This window comes from Gobio gobio (assembly GCF_949357685.1).
Source record: "Gobio gobio genome assembly, chromosome: 12".
NCBI classification, from domain to species: domain Eukaryota; kingdom Metazoa; phylum Chordata; class Actinopteri; order Cypriniformes; family Gobionidae; genus Gobio; species Gobio gobio.
This window is the reverse complement of record NC_137105.1, coordinates 51,193,201-51,213,200: the sequence shown is the minus strand read 5'-3', so window position 1 is coordinate 51,213,200 and position 20,000 is coordinate 51,193,201. Positions and strand designations below refer to the sequence as shown.

General features: G+C 36.5%; 1 protein-coding gene across 1 annotated transcript in view; it reads right to left on the bottom strand.

The window, feature by feature from the left end:
* Window positions 1–20,000, bottom strand: part of LOC307134744 (prospero homeobox protein 1-like) — a 38,977-nt gene that overhangs the window by 17,609 nt on the left and 1,368 nt on the right. Inside the window, exons 2-4 of the mRNA XM_079830734.1 lie at window positions 16,176–17,887; window positions 11,421–11,528; window positions 2,622–2,816 (exon numbers count right to left, since the gene is read on the bottom strand). Of these exons, the coding sequence (XP_079686860.1) occupies window positions 2,622–2,816; window positions 11,421–11,528; window positions 16,176–17,831 (1,959 nt within the window). The 5' untranslated portion in view covers window positions 17,832–17,887. The remainder of the gene's footprint in view (window positions 1–2,621; window positions 2,817–11,420; window positions 11,529–16,175; window positions 17,888–20,000) is intronic.

Below are 20,000 nucleotides of genomic sequence, written 5' to 3'. Positions count from 1 at the left end.
TCATAAAAGTGCATCTATCATCATAAAAGTGCATCTATCCATCATAAAAGAGCCTCTATCATCATAAAAGTGCATCTACACATCATAAAAGTGCATCTATCATCATAAAAGTGCATCTATCCATCATAAAAGAGCATCTATCATCATAAAAGTGCATCTATCCATCATAAAAGAGCCTCTATCATCATAAAAGTGCATCTACACATCATAAAAGAGCATCTATCATCATAAAAGTGCATCTATCATCATAAAAGTGCATCTATCCATCATAAAAGAGCCTCTATCATCATAAAAGTGCATCTACACATCATAAAAGTGCATCTATCCATCATAAAAGTGCATCTACACATCATAAAAGTGCATCCATCCATCATAAAAGAGCCTCTATCCATCATAAAAGTGCCTCTATCCATCATAAAAGTGCATCTATCCATCATAAAAGTGCCTCTATCCATCATAAAAGTGCATCTATCCATCATAAAAGTGCATCTATCCATCATAAAAGAGCCTCTATCCATCATAAAAGTGCATCTACACATCATAAAAGTGCATCTATCCATCATAAAAGTGCATCTATCCATCATAAAAGTGACTCTATCCATCATAAAAGTGCATCTATTCATCATAAAAGTGCATCTATCCATCATAAAAGAGCATCTGTCCCTCATAAAAGAGCCTCTATCCATCATAAAAGTGCATCTATCCATCATAAAAGAGCATCCATCCATCATAAAAGTGCATCTATCCATCATAAAAGAGCATCCATCCATCATAAAAGTGCATCTATCCATCATAAAAATGCATCTATCCATCATAAAAGAGCATCTATCCATCATAAAAGAGCCTCTATCCATCATAAAAGAGCATCCATCCATCATAAAAGTGCATCTGTCCATCATAAAAGAGCCTCTATCCATCATAAAAGAGCATCCATCCATCATAAAAGTGCATCTGTCCATCATAAAAGAGCCTCTATCCATCATAAAAGTGCATCCATCCATCATAAAAGTGCATCTATCCATCATAAAAGTGCATCTATCCATCATAAAAGAGCATCCATCCATCATAAAAGTGCATCTGTCCATCATAAAAGTGCATCTATCCATCATAAAAGAGCATCTATCCATCATAAAAGTGCATCTATCCATCATAAAAGAGCATCTATCCATCATAAAAGTGCATCTATCCATCATAAAAGAGCATCTATCATCATAAAAGTGCATCTATCCATCATAAAAGAGCATCTATCCATCATAAAAGAGCATCTATCCATCATAAAAGAGCATCTATCCATCATAAAAGTGCATCTATCCATCATAAAAGAGCATCTATCCATCATAAAAGAGCATCTATCCATCATAAAAGAGCATCTATCCATCATAAAAGAGCATCTATCCATCATAAAAGAGCATCTATCCATCATAAAAGAGCATCTATCCATCATAAAAGTGCATCTATCCATCATAAAAGAGCATCTATCCATCATAAAAGTGCATCTATCCATCATAAAAGAGCATCTATCCATCATAAAACAGCATCTATCCATCATAAAAGAGCATCTATCCATCATAAAAGTGCATCTATCCATCATAAAAGAGCATCTATCCATCATAAAAGAGCATCTATCCATCATAAAAGTGCATCTATCCATCATAAAAGAGCATCTATCCATCATAAAAGAGCATCTATCCATCATAAAAGTGCATCTATCCATCATAAAAGTGCATCTATCCATCATAAAAGAGCATCTATCCATCATAAAAGAGCATCTATCCATCATAAAAGTTCATCTATCCATCATAAAAGAGCATGATATTAGATCCGTGCAGTACAGTAGGTCTTAATATAGGCTGTCTGTTTCATTAATGTTAACCAAAAAATTGTGGTATCATGGGAAAAAAAGTTGAAAATATATATTTTTGCTATAGATATGGGTTTTGATTTGATATGTGCCAAATTAGGTGTTCTTCCCATTGATTTTAAGGTGTGGTTACTGGTGATTTTGTTTGGGAACCTTCAGAAAACTGACTTTGCAGACTCTATCGACTATTTGTCAGATTCAAACGAATCTAAATTACTTACAAACCAACTGATACAATAAATCCATTCAATTTAATCACATTGCATTACAATATCAACAATAGATTGCAACTCAAACTGCACTAAATGTGCGAGTTTGTGCATAAAAGTGCATTTTGAAGCGATGTTTTGAAAGCACAACAAAGCCATCCATGTTTTCGCCGTTATACGGTAGGAAGCGCTAAAATAGTTCAGCATCTACAGATCAAAACACAGACGATAAAGAAGCAGAAACCAGCGATAGAAGCAAAACGAGCTTTGGGATGTTGATGGACTCGGCCTATTTTGTTCATCTTTCTGAATCCAATCTGGATGTACATGATTTTCTCAAAAATGTAGCTTTTTTATAAAACCCATATTCAAGTGTTGATAAAAAAAAGAATTAAATGGTTTAAAAGCGGAGCGTCTGTTCTTTCTTTTGATATATTACATGTTCTGACATTCAAACAACAAAATATTCTGAGGGCCAGGGAAAATGATCAAAAATACTGGTGTGTCAGAACATCGGAGCGGTGTGTGTGTGTTTGTAAGTGAGCACATACCTCAAAATCGTTGGCTTTATTGTAGTGCATGTTGAGCACTTTGTAGAGCGGCGAATCACAGCTCACGCTGATGTCCTCCGCTGCCACCACGCCGTCATTGATGGCCTGCCGGGCAAACTTCTCAATCTGGATGTAGTAGAACTCCCTGAAGTTACTGAACCACTTGATCAGCTGAGACGTGATGCACCTGTTAAACTAAGACACACAGAGTGTTAAACACTAATGAGTTACAGTAAGGTTTAAAGGGATAGTTCACCCAAAAATTTTAATTACCCCATGATTTACTCACCCTCAAGTCATCCTAGGTGTGTATGACATTCTTCTTTCAGACGAACACAATCTGAGTTATATTAAAAATGCCCATCATAAAAGTGCATCCATCCATCATAAAAGTGCATCTGTCCATCATAAAAGTGCATCCATCCATCATAAAAGTGCATCCATCCATCATAAAAGTGCATCTATCATCATAAAAGTGCATCTGTCCATCATAAAAGTGCATCTATCCATCATAAATGTGCATCTGTCCATCATAAATGTGCATCTATCCATCATAAAAGTGCATCTATCCATCATAAAAGAGCATCTATCCATCATAAAAGAGCATCTATCCATCATAAAAGTGCATCTATCCATCATAAAAGTGCATCTGTCCATCATAAATGTGCATCTATCCATCATAAAAGTGCATCTATCCATCATAAAAGAGCATCTATCCATCATAAAAGTGCATCTGTCCATCATAAAAGTGCATCTATCCATCATAAAAGAGCATCTATCCATCATAAAAGTGCATCCATCCATCATAAAAGAGCATCTATCCATCATAAAAGAGCATCTGTCCATCATAAAAGTGCATCTATCCATCATAAAAGAGCATCTATCCATCATAAAAGAGCATCTGTCCATCATAAAAGTGCATCTATCCATCATAAAAGTGCATCTATCATCATAAAAGTGCCTCTATCCATCATAAAAGTGCCTCTATCCATCATAAAAGTGCATCTATCCATCATAAAAGAGCATCTATCCATCATAAAAGTGCCTCTATCCATCATAAAAGTGCCTCTATCCATCATAAAAGTGCCTCTATCCATCATAAAAGAGCATCTATCCATCATAAAAGTGCCTCTATCCATCATAAAAGAGCATCTATCCATCATAAAAGTGCATCTATCCATCATAAAAGTGCCTCTATCCATCATAAAAGTGCCTCTATCCGTCATAAAAGTGCATCTATCCATCATAAAAGAGCATCTATCCATCATAAAAGAGCATCTATCCATCATAAAAGTGCCTCTATCCATCATAAAAGTGACTCTATCCATCATAAAAGTGCATCTATCCATCATAAAAGTGCATCTATCATCATAAAAGTGCATCTATCCATCATAAAAGAGCATCTATCCATCATAAAAGAGCATCTATCCATCATAAAAGTGCCTCTATCCATCATAAAAGTGACTCTATCCATCATAAAAGTGCATCTATCCATCATAAAAGTGCATCTATCATCATAAAAGTGCATCTATCCATCATAAAAGAGCATCTATCCATCATAAAAGAGCATCTATCCATCATAAAAGTGCATCTATCCATCATAAAAGAGCATCTATCCATCATAAAAGTGCATCTATCCATCATAAAAGAGCATCTATCCATCATAAAAGAGCATCTATCCATCATAAAAGTGCATCTATCCATCATAAAAGTGCCTCTATCCATCATAAAAGAGCATCTATCCATCATAAAAGTGCCTCTATCCATCATAAAAGAGCATCTATCCATCATAAAAGAGCATCTATATCATAAAAGAGCATCTATCCATCATAAAAGAGCATCTACACATCATAAAAGTGCATCTATCCATCATAAAAGAGCATCTACACATCATAAAAGTGCATCTATCCATCATAAAAGAGCATCTATCCATCATAAAAGAGCATCTACACATCATAAAAGTGCATCTATCCATCATAAAAGAGCATCTACACATCATAAAAGAGCATCTATCCATCATAAAAGAGCATCTATCCATCATAAAAGTGCATCTATCCATCATAAAAGAGCATCTATCCATCATAAAAGTGCATCTATCCATCATAAAAGTGCCTCTATCCATCATAAAAGAGCATCTTTCCATCATAAAAGTGCATCTGTCCATCATAAAAGAGCATCTATCCATCATAAAAGTGCATCTATCATCATAAAAGAGCATCTATCCATCATAAAAGAGCATCTATCCATCATAAAAGAGCATCTATCCATCATAAAAGTGCATCTATCCATCATAAAAGTGCCTCTATCCATCATAAAAGAGCATCTTTCCATCATTAAAGTGCATCTATCCATCATAAAAGAGCATCTATCCATCATTAAAGTGCATCTATCATCATAAAAGAGCATCTATCCATCATAAAAGTGCATCTATCATCATAAAAGAGCATCTATCCATCATAAAAGTACATCTGTCCATCATAAAAGAGCATCTATCATCATAAAAGAGCATCTATCCATCATTAAAGTGCATCTATCCATCATAAAAGTGCATCTATCATCATAAAAGAGCATCTATCCATCATTAAAGTGCATCTATCCATCATAAAAGAGCATCTATCCATCATAAAAGAGCATCTATCTATCCTAAAAGTGCATCTATCATCATAAAAGAGCATCTATCCATCATTAAAGTGCATCTATCCATCATTAAAGTGCATCTATCATCATAAAAGAGCATCTATCCATCATAAAAGTGCATCTATCATCATAAAAGAGCATCTATCCATCATTAAAGTGCATCTATCCATCATAAAAGAGCATCTATCCATCATAAAAGTGCATCTATCCATCATAAAAGAGCATCTATCCATCATAAAAGAGCATCTATCATCATAAAAGAGCATCTATCCATCATAAAAGTGCATCTATCATCATAAAAGAGCATCTATCATCATAAAAGTGCATCTATCCATCATAAAAGAGCATCTATCATCATAAAAGAGCATCTATCCATCATAAAAGTGCATCTATCATCATAAAAGAGCATCTATCCATCATTAAAGTGCATCTATCCATCATAAAAGAGCATCTATCCATCATAAAAGAGCATCTATCATCATAAAAGAGCATCTATCCATCATAAAAGTGCATCTATCATCATAAAAGAGCATCTATCCATCATTAAAGTGCATCTATCATCATAAAAGAGCATCTATCCATCATAAAAGAGCATCTATCATCATAAAAGAGCATCTATCCATCATTAAAGTGCATCTATCATCATAAAAGAGCATCTATCCATCATTAAAGTGCATCTATCCATCATAAAAGAGCATCTATCATCATAAAAGAGCATCTATCCATCATTAAAGTGCATCTATCATCATAAAAGAGCATCTATCCATCATAAAAGTGCATCTATCATCATAAAAGAGCATCTATCCATCATTAAAGTGCATCTATCATCATAAAAGAGCATCTATCCATCATTAAAGTGCATCTATCCATCATTAAAGTGCATCTATCCATCATAAAAGTGCATCTATCCATCATAAAAGTGTATCTATCATCATAAAAGTGCATCTGTCCATCATAAAAGTGTATCTATCCATCATAAAAGTGTATCTATCCAGTGCATCTATCCATCATAAAAGTGTATCTATCATCATAAAAGTGCATCTATCCAGTGCATCTATCCATCATAAAAGTGTATCTATCATCATAAAAGTGCATCTATCCAGTGCATCTATCCATCATAAAAGTGTATCTATCATCATAAAAGTGTATCTATCATCATAAAAGTGCATCTGTCCATCATAAAAGTGCATCTGTCCATCATAAAAGTGCATCTGTCCATCATAAAAGTGTATCTATCCATCATAAAAGTGTATCTATCATCATAAAAGTGCCTCTATCCATCATAAAAGTGTATCTATCCATCATAAAAGTGTATCTATCATCATAAAAGTGCCTGTATCCATCATAAAAGAGCATCTATCCATCATAAAAGTGCATCTGTCCATCATAAAAGAGCATCTATCCATCATAAAAGTGCCTCTATCCATCATAAAAGAGCATCTGTCCAGCATAAAAGTGCCTCTATCCATCATAAAAGAGCATCTATCCATCATAAAAGTGCATCTATCCATCATAAAAGTGCCTCTATCCATCATAAAATAGCATCTATCCATCATAAAAGAGCATCGTGCCTCTATCCATCATAAAAGAGCATCTATCCATCATAAAAGAGCATCTATTCATCATAAAAGTGCCTCTATCCATCATAAAAGAGCATCTGTCCATCATAAAAGTGCCTCTATCCATCATAAAAGAGCATCTATCCATCATAAAAGAGCATCTATCCATCATAAAAGAGCATCTATCCATCATAAAAGAGCATCTGTCCATCATAAAAGTGCCTCTATCCATCATAAAAGAGCATCTATCCATCATAAAAGTGCATCTATCCATCATAAAAGTGCCTCTATCCATCATAAAAGAGCATCTATCCATCATAAAAGAGCATCTATCCATCATAAAAGTGCATCTATCCATCATAAAAGTGCATCTATCCATCATTAAAGTGCATCTATCCATCATAAAAGAGCATCTATCATCATAAAAGAGCATCTATCCATCATAAAAGAGCATCTATCCATCATAAAAGTGCATCTATCCATCATTAAAGTGCATCTATCCATCATAAAAGAGCATCTATCCATCATAAAAGAGCATCTATCCATCATAAAAGTGCATCTATCCATCATAAAAGAGCATCTATCCATCATAAAAGTACATCTGTCCATCATAAAAGTGCCTCTATCCATCATAAAAGTGCCTCTGTCCATCATAAAAGTGCCTCTATCATCATAAAAGTGCATCTATCCATCATAAAAGAGCATCTATCCATCATAAAAGTGCATCTGTCCATCATAAAAGTGCATCTATCCATCATAAAAGAGCATCTATCCATCATAAAAGTGCATCTGTCCATCATAAAAGTGCCTCTATCCATCATAAAAGTGCATCTATCCATCATAAAAGAGCATCTATCATCATTAAAGTGCATCTATCATCATAAAAGTGCATCTATACATCATAAAAGTGCATCTATCATCATAAAAGTGCATCTGTCCCTCATAAAAGTGCATCTATCATCATTAAAGTGCATCTATCATCATAAAAGAGCATCTATCCATCATAAAAGTGCATCTATCCATCATAAAAGTGCCTCTATCCATCATAAAAGAGCATCTATCCATCATAAAAGAGCATCTATCCATCATAAAAGTGCATCTATCCATCATTAAAGTGCATCTATCCATCATAAAAGAGCATCTATCATCATAAAAGAGCATCTATCCATCATAAAAGAGCATCTATCCATCATAAAAGAGCATCTATCCATCATAAAAGAGCATCTATCCATCATAAAAGTGCATCTATCCATCATTAAAGTGCATCTATCCATCATAAAAGAGCATCTATCCATCATAAAAGAGCATCTATCCATCATAAAAGTGCATCTATCCATCATAAAAGAGCATCTATCCATCATAAAAGAGCATCTATCCATCATAAAAGTACATCTGTCCATCATAAAAGTGCCTCTATCCATCATAAAAGTGCCTCTGTCCATCATAAAAGTGCCTCTATCATCATAAAAGTGCATCTATCCATCATAAAAGAGCATCTATCCATCATAAAAGTGCATCTGTCCATCATAAAAGTGCATCTATCCATCATAAAAGAGCATCTATCCATCATAAAAGTGCATCTGTCCATCATAAAAGTGCCTCTATCCATCATAAAAGTGCATCTGTCCATCATAAAAGTGCCTCTATCCATCATAAAAGTGCATCTGTCCATCATAAAAGTGCCTCTATCATCATAAAAGTGCATCTATCCATCATAAAAGAGCATCTATCCATCATAAAAGTGCCTCTATCATCACAAAAGTGCATCTATCCATCATAAAAGAGCATCTATCCATCATAAAAGTGCATCTGTCCATCATAAAAGTGCATCTGTCCATCATAAAAGTACATCTGTCCATCATAAAAGTACATCTGTCCATCATAAAAGTGCCTCTATCCATCATAAAAGTACATCTGTCCATCATAAAAGTGCCTCTATCCATCATAAAAGTGCCTCTATCATCATAAAAGTGCATCTATCCATCATAAAAGTGCCTCTATCATCATAAAAGTGCATCTATCCATCATAAAAGTGCCTCTATCATCATAAAAGTGCATCTATCCATCATAAAAGAGCATCTATCCATCATAAAAGTGCATCTGTCCATCATAAAAGTGCCTCTATCCATCATAAAAGAGCATTTATCATCATAAAAGTGCATCTATCATCATAAAAGTGCATCTATCCATCATAAAAGTGCATCTGTCCATCATAAAAGTGCCTCTATCCATCATAAAAGTGCCTCTATCCATCATAAAAGTGCCTCTATCATCATAAAAGTTTATCTATCCATCATAAAAGAGCATCTATCCATCATAAAAGTGCATCTGTCCATCATAAAAGTGCCTCTATCCATCATAAGAGCATTTATCATCATAAAAGTGCATCTATCATCATAAAAGTGCATCTATCCATCATAAAAGTGCCTCTATCCATCATAAAAGTGCATCTGTCCATCATAAAAGTGCCTCTATCCATCATAAAAGTGCATCTGTCCATCATAAAAGTGCCTCTATCATCATAAAAGTGCCTCTATCCATCATAAAAGTGCATCTATCCATCATAAAAGTGCCTCTATCCATCATAAAAGAGCATCTATCATCATAAAAGTGCCTCTATCCATCATAAAAGTGCATCTATCCATCATAAAAGAGCATCTATCATCATAAAAGTGCATCTGTCCATCATAAAAGTGCCTCTATCCATCATAAAAGTGAATCTGTCCATCATAAAAGTGCCTCTATCCATCATAAAAGTGCATCTGTCCATCATAAAAGTGCATCTGTCCATCATAAAAGTGAATCTGTCCATCATAAAAGTGCCTCTATCCATCATAAAAGTGCATCTGTCCATCATAAAAGTGCATCTATCCATCATAAAAGTGAATCTGTCCATCATAAAAGTGAATCTGTCCATCATAAAAGTGCATCTATCCATCATAAAAGTGAATCTGTCCATCATAAAAGTGCATCTATCCATCATAAAAGTGCATCTATCCATCATAAAAGAGCATCTATCATCATAAAAGTGCATCTGTCCATCATAAAAGTGCCTCTATCATCATAAAAGTGCATCTGTCCATCATAAAAGAGCCTCTATCATCATAAAAGTGCCTCTATCATCATAAAAGTGCATCTGTCCATCATAAAAGTGCCTCTATCATCATAAAAGTGCATCTATCCATCATAAAAGAGCCTCTATCATCATAAAAGTGCATCTATCCATCATAAAAGAGCATCTATCATCATAAAAGTGCATCTGTCCATCATAAAAGTGCCTCTATCATCATAAAAGTGCATCTGTCCATCATAAAAGTGCCTCTATCATCATAAAAGTGCATCTATCCATCATAAAAGTGCATCTATCCATCATAAAAGTGCATCTGTCCATCATAAAAGTGCCTCTATCATCATAAAAGTGCCTCTATCCATCATAAAAGTGCATCTATCCATCATAAAAGTGCCTCTATCCATCATAAAAGAGCATCTATCATCATAAAAGTGCCTCTATCCATCATAAAAGTGCATCTATCCATCATAAAAGAGCATCTATCATCATAAAAGTGCATCTGTCCATCATAAAAGTGCCTCTATCCATCATAAAAGTGAATCTGTCCATCATAAAAGTGCCTCTATCCATCATAAAAGTGCATCTGTCCATCATAAAAGTGCATCTGTCCATCATAAAAGTGAATCTGTCCATCATAAAAGTGCCTCTATCCATCATAAAAGTGCATCTGTCCATCATAAAAGTGCATCTATCCATCATAAAAGTGAATCTGTCCATCATAAAAGTGAATCTGTCCATCATAAAAGTGCATCTATCCATCATAAAAGTGAATCTGTCCATCATAAAAGTGCATCTATCCATCATAAAAGTGCATCTATCCATCATAAAAGAGCATCTATCATCATAAAAGTGCATCTGTCCATCATAAAAGTGCCTCTATCATCATAAAAGTGCATCTGTCCATCATAAAAGTGCCTCTATCATCATAAAAGTGCATCTATCCATCATAAAAGAGCCTCTATCATCATAAAAGTGCATCTATCCATCATAAAAGAGCATCTATCATCATAAAAGTGCATCTGTCCATCATAAAAGTGCCTCTATCATCATAAAAGTGCATCTGTCCATCATAAAAGTGCCTCTATCATCATAAAAGTGCATCTATCATCATAAAAGTGCATCTGTCCATCATAAAAGTGCCTCTATCATCATAAAAGTGCCTCTGTCCATCATAAAAGTGCCTCTATCCATCATAAAAGAGCATCTGTCCATCATAAAAGAGCATCTATCATAAAAGAGCATCAAAATATAACTCTGATTGTACATATGATGGATGGATGCACTTTTATGGTGAATATAGGCTCTTTTATAATGGATGGATGCACTTTTATGGACTTCAAAACAGAAACAGCCATTCACTGCCATTATAAAGCTTGGAAGAGCCAGGACATTTTTAATATTACTCAGATTGCATTCGTCTGAAAGAAGAATGTCATACACACCTAGGATGACTTGAGGGTGAGCAAATCATGGTAAAATTTTCATTTTGGGGTGAACTATCCCTTTAAAGCATCTCTATCAGTCTGCACTCACCTTCACATCTGAGAAGTACATCTTGAGCATGCTGGAGCTCGGGTACCTGCTGTAGAAGAACATCAGCTTGGCCTTCTTCAGGTGATTTGGGGACAAGCCCTCCTGGATGTGAGACCAGCAGTGAAGGAAAATAAGCCCAATAATAAGGCACGAGATTTGCTTGACATTATCGTCTCATCACTCAAGGTGTCGGCTCGTCACATTCAATAAAACATGAAAAACACCACACCAACATATTTTACATCAGAAACTCATTTTACAGGCAAAGCGAGCAACGTCTTTCCCTACGCCCAGAACACAAACTTCCAGATGTCAAAGAGATAAAGACAGGATTTGCATGTCACCTTCAAATGTGTTTGTAACCTTCGTTTAACCAGGGACGGAACACAAATATAGCGGTAAGGGCTTTGGGAGGATCTTTCAGGCATGGCAAGCTAGGACTGTTTTACATTGCTGACAATAATCTGACCTGACACTCTTAGAAATCAGTATTTACTATAAGATTATGGTTATACTTTATGTACTTAAAGTGTAAAATCTATTTAGTTAAGACTTACTTAAAGCATGCAAACCGATTGCCTTAAAAAAACTAAGTTAAATAGGAATAATATGTTGAATTGTAGTTTTTAGTAACTAAAAAAAGAATTGTACAGAGTACTTGATTTACTTTAGATTTACTCTTGACTTAGTAGGTACCATTGTTGTGTTTTGATGCTGAATGTTGAAGTGTGTGTGTGACTCAAACATGATCAATTGCAAGATATTTGGTATCAAAGGAAGAGGGGTAATACATAGATTATATCTAAAAAGTCACCTAGCTAGATCATTCATGTTGAAGAATGATCTTTTACAATTTTGCTAACACTTATTTCCCAAACACCTTGTGAAACGTTTAATTGGGTTGATATAATCGAATCTATATTTGTGACAATAACTATGAGTTCATCTTGTATCAATAGGAATAGAATTACAATGATATAAATGACTTTCCAAGTGTGACCAAACCAAACACTGATCTCCATAATGGCGACTTCAAACAAAAACATTTAAGGAAAATGTATGAAATCAGCTTATGTGATGTTCTCTCAAATTTTTCAGTTGTATTGACTATTCAACTTTGAAGATGACTTTGGGAAACGAGTGAACGCGACTAGAAAACTGCATCTTAACTTGGGTTTTTCTGAGTAAACAAGGAATAGTACAGTTTACTAGATTTTTACAATTAAGTTAAGACATTAAGTAAAGTGTTACTTAGAACAACTGTTGGATTTTACAGTGGATAATGTGCACTGATTCAAAACATTTTAAGACGTAAATATTAACTAAGTAGGTCAATTCATAGGTTATGTACTAATGAAATGTATAACAAAAACTCTGTATAGTGTAGTGATGCTTGATGTTATGAAATAAACTGTAAATCTACCCAGGTCTGCCATGTTAGAGGCTTTAAGGGAAGCGAACAGTCTGGCTAACTCTCTGATCTTTCTGCCAACACTGCACATTTTCCTCCATACTTTCAGCATCCATCAATAATCCAGATAAGAACACATTGAAAGTTCAACCTGACTGCGTGTGACACTCCTGCCGTTGTCCTGCACTGACCTCTGCCAGACAACCAAAGTGCTGACCAGGCACATTTTCCAGACAAAGAGGGCTGACCTGCCTCCTTTAAGGCCTCTCTGAGCTCTGACATCAGCGCAAAGCATTTTGTGCGACTGTAAAACAAAAAACCTTGAATGCCAATATAACAGTGGACAAACAGGGGAGCTTTCATCTGCTAAAAAAGACCATAATATAACCATAATCCACCTAATCTTCATCTGTATAATGGGACAAACTACATTTCAAAGTCACACTTTGAGCTTAAACGCTTGATTCTGATTGGTTGACAGACATTCTAAGGTGTGCAATTATTTTCCATCGACCAAGAAAATAAAGATGGCAAACTAACTCCATCTTTTTAGAGGAAATTACTTTTAATTATCTACGTATATAAAGCACGATTTATCTTTCTCCTTTTTTCTCTATTCCACGCTCACACATACAGACAGTCATTTACACACACATAAACTTTATCAATAATGTATATCAATTAATTAATAATATTCCAATTATTCAATTTCCTATACGTCACGCCATATCATCTCCCCAGGCAATAAACTCCATAACCATAAACCAAATTCAACTGCATTGTCCCAGTTTGGACAGAACCCTACACATGCCAAAGTAAACACTTTACTTTTAGTGCTCAAAGTTCTACATCCAAATCTGAAGCTAATCCTTCAATCGTTCAATAAAAATCATCCATGAAATGAAAAGTACACGCTATTTGGCTCCTGATAAACATTAACATGGGTGACATCAGGCGAAAAGGAAAGTCATTTCAGAGGCGGAGCGAGTAAGTACATTTCAATTAAATATTTATGAATAATTAGATAAGCCATTTTGGTACCACTTTAGTTTAGGGTCCAATTCTCACAATTAACTAGTTGCTTATTAGCATGCATATTAGTTTATTAGTACTTATAAAGCACATATTAATGCCTTATTCTGCATCCCTTAATATAAATTTAACAACGACCTTACTAGCAATTAATAAGCAGTAAATTAGGAGTTTATTGAGGCAAAAGTCATAGTTAATAGTGAGAACTGGACCCTAATCTAAAGTGTGACTGACGTTTCTTTACTGGGGAATAATGTGCATTGATTTAAAACACGTTTTAATATGTAAATAGTCAGTTATGATGTCATGGTGACTTCAAAACCGCTTTAAAATGGGTTTGAACCAGAAAGGCATTTGGGACAGAAGTTCCTTTACACTATAATAAAACAATTATACATCTGTGGTTAAACTTAGAGAGAAGCTTGAGGAAAGGGTGATTTGTAAAATCTTAAAGAACCCTAACACTGAGAAAAAACAAAACAAGTTGAGCTAAAATAAATAAATAAGGCCACCTATCACACTCAACTTTTTAAGTTAACTCAACTAATTCACTCCAGTTAAAGAGCCCTATCATAGACCCGGCACAATGTGACGCCAGTTTTTCGACGCAGTTCTCATGATCTCGTCCAGCTCCTCTGTGTTTAAATATCAAATGCACAGCTCATCTGTTCCCCCATGGTCTGAACACCAGGTGTGATCAGGAGCATTGCTGGAGCTGCTATTGGAGGAACTGAAAACACTGACCATTGACCAACACACACCTGCTCTACAGTCAATAGTGCAGTATTTGTGTGTTATTTAAAGAGTGTGTTAGTGATATGAGCCTATAGGCGGTGCACAACACACACACTCTCTGATTATTACACACACACACACACACACACACACATGCCAAATATTAAAAATAAAGGATTCCTCTCTGGCTTTTAAAGGGAAAGGGAGATGAGACTTTGATTGGTTTATGGCACGTTACTCCCAAAACACACCCATGACTCATTAAGAAACGAGGGACGACCCTTTTGGACCATTTGCCTGGCGCGCAAACGGTTTTTCCTGTCGTTAAACTAGCAAAAGTGTATTCGGACATGCCCTAAAAGTGCACCTGCGCTTAGATCGTAAAAATAATCCCGTTGTAGTCTTTCGAATTTAAAACTTCTTGTCAAGGCATCTAAACAATGTTTTGCATCTAACAATGTTAAAGGGATAGTTCACCCAAAAACGAAATGTTTATGTTTATCTGCTTCCCCCGAGGGCATCCAAGATGTAGGTGTGTTTGTTTCTTCAGTAGAACACAAATGAAGATTTTTAACTCAACCGTTGCAGTGTGATAGTCGTATAATGCACGTCAATGGGGATATTTTAGAGTATGAGAGCAATGAGAGTAAAAACACACAGACATACGAATCCTTATTAAACCCTGCGGCTCGTGGCGACACATTGATGTCTTAAGACACCAAACCATCAGTTTCTGCGAGAAACCCAACGGTATTTATGCTATTTTTTACCTCTTATCAGACGAATGTCATCTAGTATTCCCAGCGCCATAACTTTCGGCGAATAAGGTCAAAATACTGGCGTGATCAAAGATATATATACGTAGATGCCTCATTCGACCGATCCGCGCAGGCACTAATGAGGAATCTATGTATATAGCTATGATCATGCCGGTTTGCATGTATTTTGACCTTATTCGCCGGAAGTGATGGCGCGGGGACGGCTGATGCAGAGCCATAGAAAAAAATGAAATACATTTTTAAATATGGATATTTTTCTTACACAAACGCATCGATTCGCTTCAGAAGGCCTTTATTAACACCCCGGAGCCGCGTGGAGCAGTTATATGACGGACAGAGGCATTTTTTATGGACTTCAAAAACAGAGCAACTATTACTGCTATTATAATGCTTGGATTAGCCAGAACATTTTTAACATTTAACTCAGATTGTATTCGTCTGAAAGAAGAATGTCATATACACCTCGGATGACTTGAGGGAGAGTAAATCATGGGCTAATTTTCATTTTTGGGTGAACTATCCCTTTAATGTTCACTCAATCAAACATGGAGATGAAAAAAAAAAACAAGGATTGTATCTGCTTGCATTGCTAAACATTATTTAGTTTTCTTGACATTAAGAGGTTTTAAGTTCAAAAGACCGGTTACTACTCGTTAGATAAACACAAGTATTTAAAAGTTGATTTAAACAGGAGCAAATGAGTTGAGTTAACTTAAAAAGTTGAGTGCGATAGGTTCCCTTATTTCTTTAAGTTTTATTTTTTTACAGTGATAGCTTTCACTACTGTGAAAAGGATATTGTACTCCCTGAGAGTGGCGAGATGTCCGACATATCCTGGAGGTCTCCACATTCAGATTTGATGAGTGACAGCCCTTCAGCAGTGCTTTCTGGGTAAACTGGTGAGCAGGAACGGTTATGCATCAGATGGTGGCTGGAGGCCATTTTTTTGCGAAAGCTGGTGGTCTCCCTAGACAGATCCATCAAATCAGGAGAGTCTTTCCTAGGGTATCCTGTTGATGAAGCACCAAGTGTGCTCTGAAATGAGTAGCCCATGAGAGGAAGCGAAAATGATTGACGGAATGATGGAGAGATGAAGCCTGTGTTTCCAGAAAGAGAAGAATGTGGATGGGCACTTTGAGCGCCAAGATCTGTGGACTGGTGGTGTTCGGATGCAGACTTTCGCACCACCAGTGGAAGTGCCTCCGTCTGGTCATTGGCACCGGGAAGAGGGACTCCGACAAACGAGTCAAATGGGCTGGGAAAGATAACATCACCAAAACACTGCAGCCTCTGATTAGAAGTGTGGAAGTTCGGGTTGTCCCCGTTAAAAGCGAAGCGGTCATGGGTTGCTGGGAGTGATGGGAATACTTGTAGCAGTGGACGTGGAGGTTTCGAAAGAACATTGACCACGGTGTCAACCACTTGGGACATGGCAGAGTTCAGCTCCTGCTTGAGGGTTTCTGCCAGATGCTTGCCTACCTCGTGCATTGACACCAACGCTTTGCTCCTTGAAGATCCCTCCCGTTTGGCCATCTCTCCATCCAGCAATACTTGCTCACCGAGCAGGACCCTCGCCTCATCTACAACGCAATCCGAATCGATGTCATTATCAGTTCCGTCCGCCACAGGATTGTGAATGAGGATGCCATCTTCGGAGAGATTCCCTCCGTCCGGTTCAGAATCCGTGCTGTCATAGATCTGGAAGAACTTCTCCTGAAGCTGTCTCAGCTGTTTCTGCAAGTCTTCCAACTGCAGTTTCAATTGCCGGCGTTCTTCTACCTTCTGCACTTTGTGTGTGGAAACCAGCTGCTGCTGCTGGGGTAATTTTTGTTTCCTCTTGTTCTCACGATCTCGTAGGCTGAAGGACAGGGCAGGAGCCTCGGTTTCTCCCTCTCCATCTTCTTTTCCACAGGGTGCCATCGCATTTGGGGAGTGGTTCATCCCACGAATGATGTTCTCGACTCGTGCACGCTTGGCCTGCAGGTGCTCCTCATTCATCCGCTCAGAGTCCGAGTGGGTCCGTGCGATTTGTCCAAATGGTGAGAGACACTCTTGGGATGAGTTGCTGCAAGAGTCGTCCTGTGGTGGTTCTGGCTCCCTGCCTCCTCTCATTGTCGTATTGCTCTTCAGTAGCTTGGTTATGATCGTAGCACCAGAAAAGGGCATCATGTCATCCTCATATGAGCTGGCTCTTTTAAGTAGTTTGCGGAGAACATTTGACGTAGCCTCGCCGGAGTCCCGATGCTTGAGATGAGTCCCTTGGCACTCAAGCACATCCTTCCTACTGTGATGGGAGTTCATTGCATCAAAGATGACTGGAGATTCGGCTGCACGAGTGACAGTGATGACGGCAGAAGGTGTCGATGTGGCCGCCGAGCTAGCGATTCTCTTCACTCCAATGTCCACTCGTCGTCTCTTGATCTGTTGACTTAGATGGCACTCATAGTCTGGCATTTGCGGTGCTGCTATTGACCCACTTCCCACAAGCCTGAACTATCAAACCATCTCACCTACAGACAGAAAAACAGAACAAGTGAGGCAAACACAACGTAACTAGAGCATCAATCATAAAAAATGTTTATGCAATATAATGGCCAAATATGAAAAGATCTACCCAAAAATATAATACCCAGATGCAAGCAACCAATGTTAAATCAGTGTTAACGTGTCAATGTTAACTGCATTGAATGACCATCACGTTTGCACCCGCAATTAATGCTGAACATTTTTTTGAAATTTCATCCAAAAATCAATGGGAATGGCATTGAATCCATGTTACAATGCTGGGCCATGCTTGCACTCTTCAAATGAAACACAACTGCAACTAAAGCCACACAGCCTGAAATCAACTGAAGGTAAAAGAAGACGACAATACATCTCTCAAGATCTCAGCAGAAGCTCTTATTGAGAATTAACAGAGGTGTAGATGTTTTATTGAACATGTTTGGTCGCCATTATGGTGATCAGTGTTTCGTTTATTTGGGCTGTTTGACTCTCGGCTTTTTATGTGAGTTTGTGGTCTTTGTAACAGTTTTCACCGAAACATAATTTGTTGCAAAGAAAGCCAGACACAGAGATTATCTAGGGCCGGATTCACGAAAATCTTCTTAAGAAAGAAGTTGAGAAAATTCTTAAGATCAATTCAAAGAAGTTCGTATGAATGTTCCTAAGTGCAATTCTTGAAAAATTCTTAAGAAGTTCTCAAATATTTTCTTAAGAACATCTTCCTTTTTTACTTAAGAAGAAAATAAAAGGTGTTATTTTATTGAAAGGTATTACTGAAGACTCCCTGAATGAAAAAACCTCAAAGCCCGTCTTTTTGCGCTTCCTGCAGATTACCGGAGATATCATAATAAGTGTGCAGACTATTTTCGTCGTGACTGGCTTGACGGGAGTAAATCACACAATGTCGTGTTTTTAATGTGCCATGTCGGTAAAATCTGTATTTTATAAGAGTCTAGACGTTTTTCAAGAACGCTGCTCGGGTACCAAAGATCGGCCGTTAGATCTACACAAGACAAATCATATCTCAGAGACATCAGAGCCAGCGGCAGACGGCAGAAGACTGGCCGAGGAAAGGCTGCTCTCGCCGGGGTTAATGAGCGCTGAGCACCCGCTGATCGCCTGGATCTCACAACTCCGAAAACGGCAGATAAAATTGTCAAATAGGCGCTCTCTTTATAAATAAACCTCAGATTTTATCTTTAAACAAGTACATGCCCTTCTGAAAAAGTCTTAAAACTACAATTTGTGACACAATAACAGTGGTATTTTTAAATTACGTGGAGTTTCTCGTCCGCTATTGATGCTTGCTGGTTGCTGGTTTTATACTCGTCCATATGGTACTATTAGTTATAAATATTATATTTAGCTAGCTACTGTTATGTTGTAATGCTTAATATTTGAAACAACAAAATACGTTAAACATCTTACATTTGGGTATTTAAGATAGGTTGGAGGTTATCCTAACTTTAAGAAGTTATTTCCAATGATTTTTAAGAACATTCTTTTCGTGAATATGAATACTTCTTAAATATTAACTTAAGAACAATCATAAGAAAAAAGATTTTTAAGAAAAGTTTTTGGGAATACAAAATATTCTAAAAAAATTTCTTAAGATAGAAAATAAGAAGAAATTGGCAGTTAAGAATAATTTTATTCTTAAGAATGTTTTGTGAATCCGGCCCCAGGTGATATATATTTCAGAATTTAATCATTAAAAAAAAATTGCCCAGCTGCATAGTAGGCTTTAAAAACGCATCTGACAATTTCAAAGAATGACATTTTTATGTTCAAATAAAGTTAATTGGAAAAAAGTGTTTCTACACACTGTAAAAAAAATAGTTGAGCTAACTTAAAATAATAAGGCAACTTATCGCACTCAACTTTTTAAGTTGGCTCAACTTGTTTTTTGAGTTGTCTTGACAAGAAGTTTTAAGTTCAAAAGATAACCTGGTACTCATTAGATGAACAAAAGATTTTAAATTGACTTTAACTGGAGCGAGTTAGTTGAGTTTAAAAAGTTGAATGCGATAAGTTACCTTATTTTTTTTTAAGTTAGCTCAACTTTATTTATTTTACAGTGCAAATGAAAAAAAAAAAAAAAAAACCCAGGCATAAATA